The 18,324-nt window shown below is 47.1% G+C and overlaps 1 protein-coding gene across 1 annotated transcript in view; it reads left to right on the top strand.

Annotated features, from left to right (window-relative positions):
• The first annotated feature begins 3,681 nt into the window (after window positions 1-3,681).
• SERINC3 (serine incorporator 3) overlaps window positions 3,682-18,324 on the top strand; it is a 41,085-nt gene continuing 26,442 nt past the window's right edge. Inside the window, exons 1-2 of the mRNA XM_063959558.1 lie at window positions 3,682-3,867; window positions 5,493-5,654. Of these exons, the coding sequence (XP_063815628.1) occupies window positions 3,829-3,867; window positions 5,493-5,654 (201 nt within the window). The 5' untranslated portion in view covers window positions 3,682-3,828. The remainder of the gene's footprint in view (window positions 3,868-5,492; window positions 5,655-18,324) is intronic.

The raw sequence follows: 18,324 nt of genomic DNA, 5'->3' as shown, positions 1-18,324 counted from the left end.
GCCCTGCGCCCTTACCTCTGGTAAGAAAGGACGCTCCTCGTACTTTCTTGTTTTTCTGCGACCAAAAGGACTGCATTTGATAATGTCGTGCTTTCTTAGGCTGTGAGGGAATATAAGGCAAAAGATCAGATTTACCAGCTATAGCTGTGGAGACCAGGTCCGAGAGCCCTTCTCCACACAATTCCTCACCCCTGTAAGGTAAAACCTCCATATGCCTCTTTTAGTCGGCATCACCTGTCCATTGCATGTTCCACAGGACACGTCTAGCAGAAATCGAAATAGCATTGACTCTAGAACCCAGTAGACCAATGTCTCTTTGAGCATGTCTTATATATAAGACAGCATCTTTTATATATCCTAGGGTCAATAACATGGTATCCTTATCTAGGGTTTCAATCTCCGCTGATAAGGTATCTCTCCACGCTGCTACAGCGCTATAAACCCCTACCGACACAATCGCCGGTCTGAGTAGTGTACCAGAATGTGTGTAAATGGACTTCAAATTACTTTTCTGCATGCTATCTGCAGGATCCCTGAGGGTAGCTGTATCTTGGTATGTCAGCGCTACCTTTTGGGTAAACGTGTCAACGCCTTGTCCACCCTAGGGGAGGATTCCCATCGTATCCTGGCCCTAGCAGGGAAAGGATACGCCATGAGAATTCTTTTGGGAAACTGCAGTTTCTTGTCTGGAGATTCACGCTCTTTTTCACACAATTCATTTGGTTCATGAGAGGGGGGAAATGTTATCTCAGCTTTCTTCCCCTTAAACATTTGTACCCTCGTGTCAGGGACAGATGGGTCATCAGTGATATGCAAAACATCTTTTATTACAATAATCATATATTGAATACTTTTCTGCCAATTTTGGCTGTAACTTTGCATCATCGTAGTCGACACTGGAGTCAGACTCCGTGTCGGTATCAGTGTCTATTATTTTGGATAGTGGGCGTTTTGAGACTCTGAAGGTCCCTGCGACATAGGGACAGACATGGGTAGATTCCCTGTCTGTTCTCTAATCTTTTGTGCAATAAATTTACCTCAGCACTTAATTCCACATATCCAGTCAGGTGTCGGCGTTGTCGACGGAGACACCACACACACACATTTGCTCCGTCTCCTCCTTAGAAGAGCCTTTTACCTCAGAAATGTCGACACACGCGTACCGACACACCACACACTCAGGGAATCCTCTTATCTGAAGACAGTTCCCCCACAGGGCCCTTTGGAGAGACAGAGAGAGAGTATGCCAGCACACACCCAGCGCTAATACCCCAGGAAAAACACACAATGTGTTTACCCAGTAGCGCTGTAATACTATTATTTGCTGCCAATTATGTGCCCCCCCCTCTTCTCTGAAACCCCCTTTCACCGTGGATAAGCAGGGGAGAGTCCGGGGAGCTTCCTCTCAGCTGTGCTGTGGAGAAAATGGCGCTGGTGAGTGCTGAGGGAGAAGCCCCGCCCCCTCGGCGGCGGGCTTCTGTCCCGCTTAAATATAATAAAAACTGGCGGGGGCTCTTTATATATACAGTGCCTAGCTGTATATATATCTCTTTTGCCAGAAATGAGGTTTATATTGCTGCCCAGGGCACCCTCCCTGCGCCCTGCACCCTTACAGTGACTGCCGTGTGTGAGGTGTGTGGGAGCAATGGCGCACAGCTGCACTGCTGTGCGTTACCTCAGTGAAGATCATGAAGTCTTCTGCCGCCTCTGAAGTCTTCTTTTCTTCTCATACTCACCCGGCTTCTATCTTCCGGCTCTGTGAGGAGGACGGCGGTGCGGCTCCGGGACGAACTCCAGGGTGAGACCTGTGTTCTGACTCCCTCTGGAGCTAATGGTGTCCTGTAGCCTAAGAAGCAGAGCCTTGAAACTCACAGAAGTAGGTCTGCTTCTCTCCCCTCAGTCCCTCGATGCAGGGAGTCTGTTGCCAGCAGGCTCCCTGAAAATAAAAAACCTAACAAATATACTTTCTGTCAGAAAGCTCAGGAGAGCTCTCTGAAAAGCACCCAGTCTCCACTGGGCACAGTATCAAACTGAGGTATGGAGGAGGGGCATAGAGGGAGGAGCCAGTGCACACCAGATCTAAAGTCTTTCTTAAAGTGCCCATGTCTCCTGCGGAGCCCGTCTATCCCCATGGTCCTTACGGAGTCCCCAGCATCCTCTAGGATGTAAGAGAAAAAATCATATAAACTCTAATCTCGCTGGTATTTTGTACCTGCTCATCTCCAGTCCATCTAACCCACTGTTTCTGAATTGTTTTGGCGTAAGTGTGGCCAGAGGAAGTTGTCCTCTTATACAACATTATTATTATTGGACGGAGGTTCATGGCTTAATTAGGAAAACTGTTGGTGTTCAAATGCCAACTTCCCCCTTGTATAAACTGCTGGCTTGACCCATTCCTCAAACCCCGTGACCAACACAAAAATGGACCATAAATTAAACACAGCTAAATGACAAATCCTCCCTCACTCTCTGCCAAAGTTAATGTTGTTTCGTCGACCTACAAAATGGACTGCATCACCTCAGTTATTCATGACACACTAGGGCCCATTTAATTGTTTTACCCCGCGACTACCACTAGGGGCGCAAACTTGAGCAATTCAAATGTTACTCCATTTATACCGCTTTCAGATCGCAAATGGTTCCCACTCGGTAAGAGAAACGTGTCCTTACCGGGTGGGATCCAGCATTTGCTCTCCTTTGCTGGCTTTCCGACCCGGCAATAAACCGGGGGGGCACAGCAGCAGCAGGGGCGGTGGTGGAGGCGGCGCTGGGAGATGAGCTCATCTCCTGCGCCGACCTCTCCCTATGCTGTGAATGGGAACCATGTCACATCGACGTGGCTCCCATTCACACTGCGCCTGACCCGGTATTCAACCCGGGTATAATCCTTCTTTTATACCGGGTTGAATTACCGGGTCAGACGACCCGCTAATTCTCGGAAAGTGCTTTCACATCGCACACTGACCCGTGTCGACACGGCAATATGCCGTGTCGATACCGGGTTATTTGTGCGATGTGAAAGGGGTATCAGTCACAGCAGAGCATTCTGTCCCTCCTGAAGAGGGGTTGGTTCTATATTGGAGTAGGAGAAGGGACCTTCTGACGTACCTAGGGGAGGAGACCCGTCACCAGGGGGAGGAGCTGCGGCCGAACAAGGTACCCGAAAAGTACGCTCGCCACGCTTCGGGCACGGTGGCTCGCTCCACTCGCCACCTAATTACTAAAGGTAATAGTTGGTGGTGTGGATACTAGACCAACTGTACCGCTGGCGTGGCTCCTCCCCCTGACGGAAAAGGTCCCTTAGGCCACTTGGATCTAGCCTCTACCCAGGTGACTGCAATCATAACATAAGAGGGAAGTCCAGAAGCAGAGCATTCTGTCCCTCCTGGAGAGGGTCATGTTGGGAGGTATGCAGTTGTACCTATTAATATTTGTTTCTTTACAATACTGGCAATACTAATTATGCATTAAACGGTATACATTGTACTGCATGTAGTCTTTGTGATTGCATACAGTACCATATTGCATAATTACAAATGAACCAAAAATAAACCCCGAGCAGCTCAATGGAGTGAGCAAAGGCACCGGTGGGTTCTTGAACGCGCGCGCCTGCGCAGCTTCAGGCGTGGAACGATGCAGTACGCATGCGCAGGTCGTATTTCCACCCAGAGACAGATGGCGTAATTGCAGATGCAGTGACGCCATCACGCAGACGGCTGCTGGAGACAGGAAGGAAGGAGAGGGAGGTGCCGTAGTAGCTGCTGCTGTGTCTGTGCCTGTGTGTAAACAGGAAGGGTCCGTGTGTTGCCCGGGGGACCGGACTGTGCCATGGGTGGTGTTTTGGGCCTCTGCTCTGTCGCCAGCTGGGTAAGAACGTGTCGTCTCCCTTCCTGTGAACAGTTATCTGCCAGTAATGCCTGTAAGAAGGGAAGGGGATGTGTTAGCTGTGCTTCCTGTTAGGCAGGTAACGGGTAAGGTGGTGGGGCCCTGTCATGGTGAAAGAGCTGGAGGGTGGGATCAGCCAGCCTTATACACTATAAAATGGTGTGTGTGTGGGATCCAACAGCCTTTTTCCCTGTCATGATGGGGTAAGGGGAGGGGGTGGTCTGTCAGCCTTACCTGGTACTTATCTCTAATAGGGAGATGTACTAAGCAGTGAAAAACGTGGATAAGTGAACCAGTGGAGAAGTTGACCATGGCAACCAATAAGCGTTGAAGTAACATTTATAATTTGCATACTATAAAATTATACAGAGTAGCTGACTGGTTACCATGGGCAACTTCTTCACTGACTCACTTCTCGCACCCGGGAGCCTGACACGGGAGGTCCCAGGGTGCGAGGGCGCAGCCCGTATACAGACACAGTGAACAAGAAACGGGTCACATCGACCCCGCTCCCATTCACACTGCACAGCGAGCCAGGTTGAACACGAGTTCCACTTGAATTCCCCCCCATAGATTTGAGGAGCAGCGTTTAGCCTTATATATTTAATCCTGGCACATGTACACCTGATTATTATAGAAAGCTCTTTGTATGTAATCATTGATGACACAGCTGGTGTAATAATAGTCCTGTGAGGTGATCAGATACTCTGTCACTGACTTAATCCTTATTATCCTGTGCTGCTTGGATAGACTTATGTTTTGGATAGTTGATAATACATTTTCAATTGACTTTGCTCAGTAATAAACACATAATGGTACATACGCATAAATAATTTTATGTTTCAAATAAATTGACAGTATGATATTGTTTTCTATCGTTAAAGTGTATAGGAAATAATTTCCTGTCAAATATATTGTTAATGCCAAAATATCCAACCGACAATAAAGGAAAGTTGACCTCTACACACGTTCTAGACCGTTATCTTGGGAGCTGATCCAGTAGTAGCCTGTTTGTTCTCTAGCAGCTAATAACATCACCCTGTTGGTTGTGGCAGTGGGTTATATGTGTATGTATTACTCAGAAATATTATACTTGTGAGTGTTTTCCTAATTCTCACTTGACTGTTGTTTTGTGCAGATTGAATAGAGCCGGGATATAGCTCCCGATGCTATTCAATACAGCGCGCTGTGACACCCAACGAGTGGATTTCTACTCGCATCTCTCCGGAGGTGTGATGCTGATTTCTGCCCTAAGCGCGGTGGAAACAGCATCGTGCTGGTTACTTTAGACGGAGAATGCCGGTACTCACAGGAAAACACCCTGTTTAGTCTGCAAGAAGCGGCCTTCCCCGCATGACCCTGTGCTGACTTGAATAGCACCGTGAGCTAATTCCTGGTGCAATTCAGTCTGCGCAGAATTGAATTGAGCCCAATAATGTTTGAATCTTATTAATCGTTGAGTATTTGTTAGTGATTGTACTGCAGAGTCCATCTGCTTCTCTTTTGTGCTCCACCCACTTGTGACATGACTGAAAATGTTTTGTTTATGGACTATAATATAATCATTAAAGGTACGCTCCTCATATAACTTATATTCTTTTTCTCAGATTCCATGTCTGTGCAGTAGTGCCACGTGTATTTTATGTCGTTGCTGTCCAAGTTCCGGTAATTCCACGGTGACTCGTATAATCTATGCATTCCTCATGCTGCTGGGGACAGTGCTGTCCTGCATATTGCTGTCCCCGGGAATATCCGATCAGTTGGAGAAAGTAAGTTGTGATTTGCATCTATATAAGAACACTTGTTAGGAGTGCTTTGATACATTTAACCCAGCTTTTCTTGTTCATACTGTATATCGAAGACTGGTTTCCCCTAGTTGAATGACATCCCCTGCACTGTGAATGTTTACATGGTGTGTTCAATAAAAACACGAGAACATATAATTGTTTGTGTGGTATCAGTTTCAGCAGACTGTGTTTGTCTATTGTTGTGACTTAGATGAAGATCAGAACACATTTTATGACCAATTTGTCACAAATCCAGGAAATTCCAAAGGGTTCACATACTTTTTCTTGCAACTGTATGTAACAGGGCATGCATGAGGAGATCCCGAACACGGGACCAATGACCACTGCTATAACATTGAGAGATGTGTAATCAGCATTATAGATAGATAGATAGATAGATATAGGGAAGTGGAATCCCAAACACCAATTCTAAAGGATATAGGTTAGCGCTAATAAGCGCACATGTACAATACGACCTTTATACTGAATACTAACTCATAAAAGTGGTGACGTCATTAATAAGTCACTTGAGGGGCGATATATTAAGAACAGTAATTGTTATTGATGACTCATGTTTAGAAATTGAATGAAGCCAACGTCACGTACAAATCAGTTAGAGATTGAGTAAAACCAGTTTATTTTGGAAATAAATCAATATGTACACGGTACAATGGTCTTATACCAAACCATCACAATAATAATGGCTGTACAGACAGAACAACACATAAATATTAATATATGCTAAATGGGATCCGGTCTCTAGGTCGACCACTATTGGTCGACAGTAACTAGGCCGACAGGGTCCCTAGGTCAACATGTTCTAGGTCTACAGGTCAAAAGGTCGACATGAGTTTTTCACTTTTTTTTTTTTTTTTTTTTTTTTTTACCTTTTCATACTTAACGATCCACGGGGACTACGATTGGAACGGTAATCTGTGCTGAGCGAAGCGAGGCACCTTGCCCGAAGCTCGCTCGCCATACGAGGGGACACGGTGCACTAATTGGGGTTCCCGGTCACTCTACGAAGAAAACAACGCCAAAAAAATATATAAAAAACTCCAACCTTTTGACCTGTTGACCTAGAGACCCTGTCGACCAATAGTGGTCGACCTAGACACTGTCAACCTAGTTACTATCTACCTTCCATACCACACCCATACTAAATAGGACCAGTTTGGTAACCAGCATATATTACTTTAGTATGATTAACACATGCTCTGAAGATAGATAACCAGAAAGCGATACATGTACATATAGTTATTGGCTTTTATAGGACAATTCTATCATTCTGAATAATTCAGGGTGTATTATGGTGCAGTGGTGCGCACACTGCCAACACCCTAAGATAATTCTGTAAATAAAAGCACTAATAAGGAACATCCTAGCTACAGTGAATTAACTACAGACAATCCAGTGGATACAATTGTACCTAATTTATAACTAGAAAAAGTTACTGTAGCAATAGATAAGCCTAACTAAAGTAACATTTAGACACACTACTACATTAAGAGAAATAGAGATTAATGAAAACATTGGTTTAACATTTTATTCACCTTTAATTTCATCACTAAATTTTTCACTTGCACTATATTTCGCTTGCTGTCTTAACATAAAGAGATTAAAAGTTAATTTTTAAAAAAACTATTGGCCATCTACCCAATGGGTATATGACTGGGTAATTCTGAAAGTCTGAGAGTTCCCATAACAAGGAATATTTTCCTCTTCTCGAGTTCTACTACATCCTTAAAATGACCTGCACTCACTGTAACCTCTCCAGTGGGTTATGGGACACTACGTTGGTCCCATTGGTGCTGATGAGAGCAATGGACGATGTCTGCTGATGATTCTGTCTGCTGGATGTTGGAGATGGAGCTGTAATAGGCCACTAGGTCTGATACATCTGGTGGGTGCCACTGGGCCAGTAGATTTGATTGAATAGGGACTCTTAACCTGGGCCTAGGAGCACAGTCTGAACAAGGATCTTGAGCTAGGGACTGATAAAACCATGTATCGCATGTGGTGCAATGGTGATATTTGGGCAATAGTATCCTATTGATGCTGACAACTGCCTAGAGTTCGCCCAATATTAAAATATAAATTAGATTCCCTTAGTTCCTTTTCTTTGTTTTTCCAAATCCTCTGTAAATAGTTTATATAGATCCTGGCCTTGCAAGGAGCGCTGAATTTCTATATTGTGATATATTACTTTTTCCTAATATTGCTATTAGATTTACCTGGGGTCAGTGTCCCTTCAGCCTAATGCACTTATTTATATGAATATTTTGGGGGAGGGGTGCTCCAACATTGTAAAGCTAGGTACACACCTGGAAGATATGATCCAACTGACTAGAAGATTTTTTGAGCTAAGAAACAATCCTGAGCATGTCCGATTTGGAGTGTACACCCTTCTCAATTATCTTTCAGATACAAATGATTATCTATCCTAAATATTGTGTATGTACCTACACACCAGACAAACCTGCTTCCACATTACTGAATGTCATACAGATAATTGGACCAGCATACACACTAAAAAATCTGCAGCATATCCACACAACATTTATCTCTTCTTTAAAGCAGGCTGGAACGTTCAATCATCCGATCCAACAAGATAAGTGGTGCTCATATGTCCATACACACTATAAAATTATCAGCTGATTGGCCCTATTGTATAGTGCGTACCCAGATTTAGGGTTAAGTCTTACCCCCAGAGTACATAGTTGTTTTTGTTCAGTTGATTAGCAACATGTGTATATGCATGCACATATGTCTGTGCCATCTCTTTAGGCTCCCTTCCCTGCATCTGCTGGCTGATAATGTTACATAGGGGGTGTGTATAGATAGTAGCATAGAATTTGGATGACAAAGATCACCTGTCCCATCTATTATGCTAACGTACACTTATTTCTCTGACGTCCTAGTGGATGCTGGGAACTCCGTAAGGACCATGGGGAATAGACGGGCTCCGCAGGAGACTGGGCACTCTAAAAGAAAGATTAGGTACTACCTGGTGTGCACTGGCTCCTCCCTCTATGCCCCTCCTCCAGACCTCAGTTAGATTTCTGTGCCCGGCCGAGCTGGATGCACACTAGGGGCTCTCCTGAGCTCCTAGAAAGAAAGTATATTTTAGGTTTTTTATTTTACAGTGAGACCTGCTGGCAACAGGCTCACTGCAATGAGGGACTAAGGGGAGAAGAAGCGAACCTACCTGCTTGCAGCTAGCTTGGGCTTCTTAGGCTACTGGACACCATTAGCTCCAGAGGGATCGACCGCAGGACCCGTCCATGGTGTTCGTTCCCGGAGCCGCGCCGCCGTCCCCCTTACAGAGCCAGAAGCATGAAGATGGTCCGGAAAATCGGCGGCAGAAGACTTCAGTCTTCACCAAGGTAGCGCACAGCACTGCAGCTGTGCGCCATTGCTCCTCTGTACACCTCACACTCCGGTCACTGATGGGTGCAGGGCGCTGGGGGGGGCGCCCTGAGCAGCAATAAAAACACCTTGGCTGGCAAAATAATCACAATATATAGCCCCAGAGGCTATATATGTGATAATTACCCCTGCCAGAATCCATAAAAAAGCGGGAGAAAAGTCCGCCGAAAAAGGGGCGGAGCTATCTCCCTCAGCACACTGGCGCCATTTCTCCCTCACAGCTCCGCTGGAAGGAAGCTCCCTGGCTCTCCCCTGCAGTCTGCACTACAGAAAGGGTAAAAAAGAGAGGGGGGGCACTAAATTTAGGCGCAGTATAACTTATAGCAGCTATAAGGGGACATAATTCAGTTAGTCCCTGCATTATATAGCGCTCTGGTGTGTGCTGGCATACTCTCTCTCTCTGTCTCCCCAAAGGGCTTTTTGTGGGGTCCTGTCTCCTGTTAAGAGCATTCCCTGTGTGTGTGCGGTGTGTCTGTACGACTGTGTCGACATGTTTGATGAGGAGGCTTATGTGGAGGCAGAGCAGATGCCTATAAATGTGATGTCACCCCCTGCGGGGCAGACACCTGAGTGGATGGACTTATGGAAGGAATTACGTGCAAGTGTCGACTCCTTACATAAAAAATTTGACGACCTGCCAAATGCGGGACAGCCGGCTTCTCAGCTCGTGCCTGCCCAGACGACTCAAAGGCCATCAGGGGCTCTAAAGCGCCCACTACCTCAGATGGCAGACACAGATGTCGACACGGATACTGATACCAGTGTCGACGACGAAGAGTCTAATTTAATGTCCACTAGGGCCATTCGTTGCATAATTGAGGCAATGAAAGAGGTATTACACATTTCTGATATAAACCCAGGTACCTCAAAAAAGGGTATTATGTTTGGGGAGAAAAAACTACCAATGGTTTTTCCCCCATCTGAAGAATTAAATGAAGTGTGTGAAGAAGCGTGGGCTTTCCCCGATAAAAAAATTGGTAATTTCTAAAAAGTTACTAATGGCGTTCCCTTTCTCGCCAGAGGATAGGTCACGTTGGGAAACACCCCCTAGGGTGGATAAAGTGCTCACACGTTTGTCAAAAAAGGTGGCTCTACCGTCTCCGGATACGGCCGCCCTAAAGGAGCCTGCTGATAGAAAGCAGGAGGCGATCCTGAAGTCTGTATATACACACTCAGGCATTATACTGAGACCAGCTATTGCTTCAGCATGGATGTGCAGTGCTGCTGCTGCATGGTCAGATTCCCTGTCGGAAAATATTGACACCCTAGACAGGGACACTATATTGCTAACCGTAGAGCATATAAAAGACTCAGTCTTATACATGAGAGATGCACAGAGGGAGATCTGCCGGCTGGCATCTAGAATAAGTGCATTGTCCATTTCTGCTAGGAGAGGCTTATGGACTCGGCAGTGGACAGGGGATGCAGATTCGAAAAGGCACATGGAAGTTTTGCCTTATAAGGGTGAGGAGTTATTCGGGGATGGTCTCTCAGACCTAGTTTCCACAGCAACAGCTGGGAAGTCAGCATTTTTGCCCCATGTCCCCTCACAGCCTAAGAAAGCGCCGTATTATCAGGTATAGTCCTTTCGACCCCAGAAAAACAGGCGGGGAAAAGGCGGGTCCTTTCTGTCCAGAGGCAGAGGTAGGGGAAAAAAGCTGCAACAAACAGCAGGTTCCCAGGAACAAAAGTCCTCCCCCGCTTCTTCCAAGTCCGCCGCATGACGGTGGGGCTCCACAGGCGGAGCCAGGTACGGTGGGGGGCCGCCTCAAAAATTTCAGCGATCAGTGGGCTCGCTCACAGGTGGATCCCTGGATCCTTCAAGTAGTATCTCAGGGGTACAAGCTGGAATTCGAGGCGTCTCCCCCCCCGCCGTTTCCTCAAATCTGCCGTGCCGACAACTCCCTCGGGCAGGGAGGCTGTGCTAGAGGCAATTCACAAGCTGTATTCCCAGCAGGTGATAGTCAAGGTGCCCCTACTTCAACAAGGACGGGGTTACTATTCCACACTGTTTGTGGTACCGAAACCGGACGGTTCGGTGAGACCCATTTTAAATTTGAAATCCTTGAACACATACATAAAAAAATTCAAGTTCAAGATGGAATCGCTCAGGGCGGTTATTGCAAGCCTGGACGAGGGGGATTATATGGTATCCCTGGACATCAAGGATGCTTACCTGCATGTCCCCATTTACCATCCTCACCAGGAGTACCTCAGATTTGTGGTACAGGATTGCCATTACCAATTCCAGACACTGCCGTTTGGACTGTCCACGGCACCGAGGGTGTTTACCAAGTTAATGGCAGAAATGATGATACTCCTTCGAAAAAAGGGAGTTTTAATTATCCCGTACTTGGACGATCTCCTTATAAAGGCGAGGTCCAAGGAGCAGTTGTTGGTCGGTGTAGCACTATCTCGGGAAGTGCTACAACAGCACGGATGGATTCTAAACATTCCAAAGTCACAGCTGGTTCCTTCCACACGCCTACTGTTCCTGGGGATGGTTCTGGACACAGAACAGAAAAAAGTGTTTCTCCCGCAGGAGAAAGCCAAGGAGCTGTCATCTCTAGTCAGAGACCTCCTGAAACCAAAACAGGTATCGGTGCATCACTGCACACGAGTCCTCGGAAAAATGGTAGCTTCATACGAAGCAATTCCATTCGGCAGGTTCCATGCAAGAACCTTTCAGTGGGACCTCTTGGACAAGTGGTCGGGATCGCATCTTCAGATGCATCGGCTGATAACCCTGTCTCCAAGGACCAGGGTGTCTCTGCTGTGGTGGCTGCAGAGTGCTCATCTTCTAGAGGGCCGCAGATTCGGCATACAGGACTGGGTCCTGGTGACCACGGACGCCAGCCTTCGAGGCTGGGGGGCAGTCACACAGGGAAGAAATTTCCAAGGACTTTGGTCAAGTCAGGAGTCATCCCTACACATAAATGTTCTGGAACTGAGGGCCATTTACAATGCCTTAAGTCAGGCAAGGCCCCTGCTTCAAAACCAGCCGGTATTGATCCAATCAGACAACATCACGGCAGTCGCCCATGTAAACCGACAGGGCGGCACGAGAAGCAGGATGGCGATGGCAGAAGCCACAAGGATTCTCCGATGGGCGGAAAATCACGTCTTAGCACTGTCAGCAGTGTTCATTCCGGGAGTGGACAACTGGGAAGCGGACTTCCTCAGCAGACACGACCTACACCCGGGAGAGTGGGGACTTCATCCAGAAGTCTTCCAACTGTTGGTAAACCGTTGGGAAAGGCCACAGGTGGACATGATGGCGTCCCGCCTCAACAAAAAGCTAAAGAGATATTGCGCCAGGTCAAGGGACCCTCAGGCGATAGATGTGGACGCTCTAGTGACACCGTGGGTGTACCAGTCGGTTTATGTGTTCCCTCCTCTGCCTCTCATACCAAAGGTACTGAGAATAATAAGAAGGCGAGGAGTAAGAACGATACTCGTGGTTCCGGATTGGCCAAGAAGAGCTTGGTACCCAGAACTTCAAGAAATAATATCAGAGGACCCATGGCCTCTACCGCTCAGACAGGATCTGCTACAGCAGGGGCCCTGTCTGTTCCAAGACTTACCGCGGCTGCGTTTGACGGCATGGCGGTTGAATTCCGGATCCTAAAGGAAAAGGGCATTCCGGAGAAAGTCATTCCTACGCTGATAAAAGCCAGGAAAGAAGTAACCGCAAACCATTATCACCGTATTTGGCGAAAATATGTTGCGTGGTGTGAGGCCAGGAAGGCCCCTACAGAGGAATTTCAGCTGGGTCGTTTTCTGCACTTCCTACAGTCGGGAGTGACTATGGGCCTAAAATTAGGTTCCATTAAGGTCCAGATTTCGGCTCTGTCGATTTTCTTCCAGAAAGAACTGGCTTCACTGCCTGAAGTTCAGACATTTGTAAAGGGAGTGCTACATATTCAGCCCCCTTTTGTGCCTCCTGTGGCACCTTGGGATCTCAACGTGGTGTTGAGTTTCCTGAAATCACATTGGTTTGAGCCACTTAAAACTGTGGATCTGAAATATCTCACGTGGAAAGTGGTCATGTTATTGGCCTTGGCTTCGGCCAGGCGTGTGTCAGAATTGGCGGCTTTGTCATGTAAAAGCCCTTATCTGATTTTCCATATGGATAGGGCAGAATTGAGGACTCGTCCCCAGTTTCTCCCTAAGGTGGTATCAGCTTTTCACTTGAACCAACCTAGTGTAGTGCCTGCGGCTACTAGGGACTTGGAAGATTCCAAGTTACTGGACGTAGTCAGGGCCTTGAAAATTTATGTTTCCAGGACGGCTGGAGTCAGGAAAACTGACTCGCTTTTTATCCTGTATGCACCCAACAAACTAGGTGCTCCTGCTTCTAAGCAGACTATTGCTCGCTGGATTTGTAGAACAATTCAGCTGGCGCATTCTGCGGCTGGATTGCCGCATCCTAAATCAGTAAAAGCCCATTCCACGAGGAAAGTGGGCTCATCTTGGGCGGCTGCCCGAGGGGTCTCGGCTTTACAACTTTGCCGAGCTGCAACTTGGTCAGGGGCAAACACGTTTGCTAAATTCTACAAATTTGATACCCTGGCTGAGGAGGACCTTGAGTTCTCTCATTCGGTGCTGCAGAGTCATCCGCACTCTCCCGCCCGCTTGGGAGCTTTGGTATAATCCCCATGGTCCTTACGGAGTTCCCAGCATCCACTAGGACGTCAGAGAAAATAAGATTTTACTCACCGGTAAATCTATTTCTCGTAGTCCGTAGTGGATGCTGGGCGCCCATCCCAAGTGCGGATTGTCTGCAATACTTGTATATAGTTATTGCCTAACTAAAGGGTTATTGTTGAGCCATCTGTTGAGAGGCTCAGTTATATTTCATACTGTTAACTGGGTATAGTATCACGAGTTATACGGTGTGATTGGTGTGGCTGGTATGAGTCTTACCCGGGATTCAAAATCCTTCCTTATTGTGTCAGCTCTTCCGGGCACAGTATCCTAACTGAGGTCTGGAGGAGGGGCATAGAGGGAGGAGCCAGTGCACACCAGATAGTACCTAATCTTTCTTTTAGAGTGCCCAGTCTCCTGCGGAGCCCGTCTATTCCCCATGGTCCTTACGGAGTTCCCAGCATCCACTACGGACTACGAGAAATAGATTTACCGGTGAGTAAAATCTTATTATTTGATAGGCCAGTGGTTCCCAAACAGGGTGTCATGGCACCTTGGGGTGCCACAGGGCACTTGCAGGGTTGCCACAGGTTGGTGGTCATAAGAAAAAGGCTGGTGGGTGCCACTTATAAACTATGTGGACAAAGAGAAGCACAGCCATGTCTATTACCACATAATTGTACGCAAGGGTACACAATTGTACACAATTTACTTACGATAGTGGGTCTCAGTAAGAAACGTTTGGCCAAGGAATGCTGTGGAAAACATGCTGATATTCTAGGGTGCCATGATTCATAAAAGTTTGGGAACCACTGGGATAGACTGATATTGGTATTCAGCTTCTCCTCTGCTCTTACTGATTCAATCTGCTGTATAATTGTTGGAAGCATATACTCCAGTAAAATATTTTGTGTCATTAATCCTTAAAAATTCCATTCACTAGTTTGTTTTTGTATTATCGACAATACTCTCAGCAACTGTGTTCAGTCCTCATGTAACAAATGGTTAACCATTGGTTAGATGATGTAATTTTTAGCTTGTGTAAAACCAAGGTAAACAATATGGGATCCGGTCTGAAGATCGACACTGTCTAGGTCGACAATGTTTAGGTCGACCACTATAGGTCGACAGGGTTTCTAGGTTGACGTGCTAAGTCGACAGGTCAAAAGGTCGACATGAGTTTTTCACTTTTTTTTCTTTCTTTTTTTGAACTTTTTCATACTTAACGATCCACATGGACTACGATTGGAACAGTAATCTGTGCCGATCGAAGCGAGGCACCTAGCCCGAAGCATTGCGAGCGGACACTGTGCACTAATCGGGGTTCCCGGTCACTCTACGAAGAAAACGACGCCCCCCCCCAAAAAAAACCCCAAAACCCTCATGTCGACTTTCCATCCCTGTCGACCTATAGTGGTCGACCTATACATTGTCGACCTAGATACTGTTGATTTGATGATCCACACCCAGGATGCTGACCTGGTAAAGATTCCGGTGTCTGTGTTCTGCCCGAGAGCCAGTATCCTGAACGTATATCTCACATACATTATTTCAGGTATATTGTTTGGGTGTGGATCATCAAATCAACAGCATCTAGGTTGACAGTCACTAGGTCGACAGGGATGGAAGGTCGACATGTGAGCTATACGGTCAGGATACTGGCTCTCGGGCAGAACACAGTCACTGGAATCTTGACCAGGTCAGCATCCTGTGTATGTGTGGGGTTAGGGTTAGGCTGCAGGGATGGGGGGTGTTTGGGTTAGGCACTAAGGGGGGAGGTTAGGGTTAGGCTGCGGTAACGGAGGGTTTGGGGGGTAGAATGCTTTTACTTTACCTCTGTTGGGTTTGTGAACATCGGGATGCCAGCATCTGTATTGATAACGCCGGCATCCCATACTGAACCCAGACGTGATAATGTTTTGTTAAATATGCCTAAACATACAAGCTGTCCTTCTGCATCCCATTCTCCACTTTCTCTGAAGGGGATGCAATCGTAATACTGGCAAACAACTGGATCCCCGGGATCCTGGCGGTCATAATCCCGACACATCCTGGAGGTGTAGTTGAGTTAGGGCTAGGTTGCGTGGGGGTGAGGGAGTGGTATGGGGGGATAGGGTTATGCTGCTGGAGGGAAGGTTGAGGTTGGGGTGGGTTAGGTTAAAAACACTTACTGGGATGTGTCAGGATTCAGACTGTCTGCTGAGATTTCATGCCCAACCCCCCTGAAGTAAGTGACACCTAAACTGGCTACTCAAACAAGGTTCTAAGTTGAGCTTGAATTTGTACATTCGTTATTTTGTGCTCTTCTGCATCATCTACCACCTGCAACTGAGGTGCAGCTATGGAACGCATGCAGCCATGGAATGGAATGGAATAAATAATAAATAGATAATAATAATATTTTCTCTGACGTCCTAGTGGATGCTGGGACTCCGTCAGGACCATGGGGAATAGCGGCTCCGCAGGAGACAGGGCACAAAATTTAAAAGTTTGACCACTAGGTGGTGTGTACTGGCTCCTCCCCCTATGACCCTCCTCCAAGCCTCAGTTAGGTTTTTGTGCCCGTCCGAGCAGGGTGCAATCTAGGTGGCTCTCCTAAAGAGCTGCTTAGAAAAAGTTTGTTAGGTTTTTTATTTTCAGTGAGTCCTGCTGGCAACAGGCTCACTGCAACGAGGGACTTAGGGGAGAAGAAGTGAACTCACCTGCGTGCAGGATGGATTTGCTTCTTAGGCTACTGGACACTAGCTCCAGAGGGACGATCACAGGTACAGCCTGGATGGGTCACCGGAGCCGCGCCGCCGACCCCCTTGCAGATGCCGAATAGAGAAGAGGTCCAGAAACCGGCGGCAGAAGACGTCTCAGTCTTCATGAGGTAGCGCACAGCACTGCAGCTGTGCGCCATTGCTCTCCGCACACTTCACACCAGCGGTCACTGAGGGTGCAGGGCGCTGGGGGGGGGCGCCCTGGGCAGCAATGTAATATACCTATTCTGGCTAAAATATATCACATATAGCCCCTGGGGCTATATGGATGTATTTAACCCCTGCCAGGTTCCAAAAAAACCGGGAGAAGAAGCCCGCCGAAAAGGGGGCGGGGCCTATTCTCCTCAGCACACAGCGCCATTTTCCTGCCCAGCTCCGCTGCGAGGAAGGCTCCCAGGACTCTCCCCTGCACTGCACTACAGAAACAGGGTAAAAACAGAGAGGGGGGGCACTTATTGGCGATATTTATAATATTTGAGCTGCTATAAAGGGAACACACTTATTAAGGTTGTCCCTATATATATATATATATATATATATATATATATATATATATATATATATATATAGCGCTTGGGTGTGTGCTGGCAAACTCTCCCTCTGTCTCCCCAAAGGGCTAGTGGGGTCCTGTCTTCTATCAGAGCATTCCCTGTGTGTCTGCTGTGTGTCGGTACGTGTGTGTCGACATGTATGAGGACGATGTTGGCGTGGAGGCGGAGCAATTGCCTGTAATGGTGATGTCACCCCCTAGGGAGTCGACACCAGAATGGATGGCTTTGTTTATGGAATTACGGGATAGTGTCAGCACGCTACAAAAGTCGGTTGACGACATGAGACAGCCGGCAAACCAGTTAGTACCTGTCCAGGCGTCTCAGACACCGTCAGGGGCTGTAAAACGCCCTTTACCTCAGTCGGTCGACACAGACCCAGACACTGACACTGAATCCAGTGTCGACGGTGAAGAAACAAACGTATTTTCCAGTAGGGCCACACGTTATATGATCACGGCAATGAAGGAGGCTTTGCATATCTCTGATACTGCAAGTACCACAAAAAGGGGTATTATGTGGGGTGTGAAAAAACTACCGATAGTTTTTCCTGAATCAGAGGAACTGAATGAAGTGTGTGATGAAGCGTGGGTTACCCCAGATAGAAAACTGCTAATTTCAAAGAAGTTATTGGCATTATACCCTTTCCCGCCAGAGGTTAGGGCGCGCTGGGAAACACCTCCTAGGGTGGATAAGGTGCTCACACGCTTATCAAAGCAAGTGGCGTTACCGTCTCCTGATACGGCCGCCCTCAAGGATCCAGCTGATAGGAGGCTGGAGAATACATTAAAAAGTATATACACACATACGGGTGTTATACTGAGACCAGCAATCGCCTCAGCCTGGATGTGCAGTGCTGGCGTGGCTTGGTCGGAGTCACTGTCTGAAAATATTGATACCCTGGATAGGGACAGTATTTTACTGACTATAGAGCAGTTAAAGGATGCATTTCTTTATATGCGAGATGCACAGAGAGATATTTGCACTCTGGCATCAAGAGTAAGTGCGATGTCCATATCTGCCAGAAGAAGTTTATGGACGCGCCAGTGGTCAGGTGATGCGGATTCCAAACGACATATGGAAGTATTGCCGTATAAGGGGGAGGAATTATTTGGGGTCGGTCTATCGGATCTGGTGGCCACGGCAACGGCCGGAAAATCCACCTTTCTCTATCGTCCTAGTGGATGCTGGGGTTCCTGAAAGGACCATGGGGAATAGCGGCTCCGCAGGAGACAGGGCACAAAAAGTAAAGCTTTAGGATCAGGT

The sequence above is a fragment of the Pseudophryne corroboree genome, chromosome 3 (assembly GCF_028390025.1).
Source record: "Pseudophryne corroboree isolate aPseCor3 chromosome 3, aPseCor3.hap2, whole genome shotgun sequence".
NCBI classification, from domain to species: Eukaryota; Metazoa; Chordata; class Amphibia; order Anura; family Myobatrachidae; genus Pseudophryne; species Pseudophryne corroboree.
Note: the sequence above shows the minus strand (reverse complement) of the source record. Positions and strands in the feature narration are given on the sequence as shown.